The sequence below is a fragment of the Xyrauchen texanus genome, chromosome 19 (assembly GCF_025860055.1).
Source record: "Xyrauchen texanus isolate HMW12.3.18 chromosome 19, RBS_HiC_50CHRs, whole genome shotgun sequence".
Classification (NCBI taxonomy): domain Eukaryota; kingdom Metazoa; phylum Chordata; class Actinopteri; order Cypriniformes; family Catostomidae; genus Xyrauchen; species Xyrauchen texanus.
In genome coordinates this window covers 45,070,980-45,073,479 of record NC_068294.1, presented here as the reverse complement: position 1 = coordinate 45,073,479, position 2,500 = coordinate 45,070,980, and the positions used below count along the sequence as shown (strand labels likewise).

Here is a 2,500-nt window from a genome sequence, read left to right as displayed (position 1 = left end):
ACACACACACACACACACTTACACTCACACACACTTACACTCACACACACTCACACACACTTGCACTCACACACACTTACACTCACACACACTTACACACACTTACACTCACTTACACTCACACACACTTACACTCACACACACTTACACTCACACACACTTACACTCACACACACTCACACACACTTACACTCACACACACTTACACTCACACACACACACTTACACTCACTTACACTCACACACACTTACACTCACTTACACTCACACACACTCACACTCACTTACACTCACTTACACTCACACACACTTACACTCACACACACTCACACACACTTACACTCACACACACTTACACTCACACACACTCACACTCACTTACACTCACACACACTCACACTCACTCACACTCACACTCACTTACACTCACACACACTCACACTCACTTACACTCACACACACTTACACTCACACACACTCACACACACACTCACACTCACTTACACTCACACACACTCACACACACTTACACTTACACTCACTTACACTCACACACACTCACACACACTTACAGTCACACACACTTACACTCACACTTACACTCACACACACTCACACACACTTACACTCACTTACACTCACACACACTTACAGTCACACACACTTACACTCACACACACTTACAGTCACACACACTTACACTCACACACACTCACACACACTTACACTCACACTCACACACACTTACACTCACTTACACTCACACACACTTACACATACTCACACTTACACTCACACACACTTACACTCACACACACTTACAGTCACACACACTTACACTCACACACACTCACACACACTTACAGTCACACACACTTACACTCACACACACTTACAGTCACACACACTTACACTCACACACACTTACAGTCACACACACTTACACTCACACACACTTACAGTCACACACACTTACACTCACACACACTCACACACACTTACACTTACACTCACTTACACTCACACACACTTACACTCACACACACTTACACTCACACACACTTACACTCACACACACTCACACACACTCACACTCACTTACACTCACACACACTTACACTCACACTCACACACACTTACACTCACACACACTTACACTCACACACACTCACACACACTTACACTCACACTCACACACACTCACACTCATACATGTTGTGTTTCCATGTTTTATGGGGACTTTCCATAGACATAATGGTTTTTATACTGTACAAACTTTATATTCTATCCCCTAAACCTAACCCTACCCCTAAACCTAACCCTCACAGAAAACTTTCTGCATTTTTACATTTTCAAAAAACATAATTTAGTATGATTTATAAGCTGTTTTCCTCATGGGGACCGACAAAATGTCCCCACAAGGTCAAAAATTTCGGGTTATACTATCCTTATGGGGACATTTGGTCCCCACAAAGTGATAAATACACGCTCACTCACTCACACACACACACACACACACACACACACACACTCACACACACACTCACACACACTCACACACACACTCACACACTCTCTCACACACTCACACACACTTACACTTACACTCACACACACTTACACACACTCACACACACTTACACTCACACACACTTACACTCACACACACTCACTTACACACACTTACACTCACTTACACTCACACACACTCACACACACTTACACTTACACTTACACTCACTTACACTCACACACACTCACACACACTTACACACACACTCACACTCACTCACACACACTTACACTCACACACACTCACACACACTCACACACACTCACACTCACTCACACACACTTACACTCACACTCACTCACACACACTCACACTCACTCACACACACTTACACTTACACTCACTTACACACACACTCACACTCACTCACACACACTTACACTCACTCACACACACTCACACTCACTCACAAACACTCACACTCACTCACACACACTTACACTTACACTCACTTACACACACACTCACACTCACTCACACACACTTACACTCACACACACTCACACACACTCACACACACTCACACTCACTCACACACACTCACACTCACTCACACACACTTACACTCACACACACTCACACTCACTCACTTACACTCACACTCACTCACACACACTCACACTCACTCACACACACTTACACTCACACACACTCACACTCACTCACACACACTTACACTCACTCTCACTCACACACACTCACACTCACTCACACACACTTACACTCACACACACTCACACTCACTCACACACACTCACACTCACTCACTTACACTCACACTCACTCACACACCCTTACACTCACACACACTCACACACACTTACACACACACTCACTCACACACACTTACACACACACTCACACTTACTCACACACACTTACACTCACACACACTCGCACACACTTACACACACACTCACACTCACT

General features: G+C 44.4%; 1 protein-coding gene across 2 annotated transcripts in view; it reads left to right on the top strand.

Annotated features, from left to right (window-relative positions):
* LOC127659601 (histidine-rich glycoprotein-like) overlaps positions 1–2,500 on the top strand; it is a 73,395-nt gene that overhangs the window by 68,450 nt on the left and 2,445 nt on the right. Inside the window, exon 1 of one of the 2 annotated variants that reach the window (XM_052149488.1) lies at positions 177–1,422. The exons of the other annotated variant lie outside the window; for it this stretch is intronic. Within the exon in view, the coding sequence (XP_052005448.1) occupies positions 1,372–1,422 (51 nt within the window). The 5' untranslated portion in view covers positions 177–1,371. Of the gene's footprint in view, positions 1–176; positions 1,423–2,500 lie in introns of those variants that run through there. 2 annotated transcript variants of the gene reach the window in all.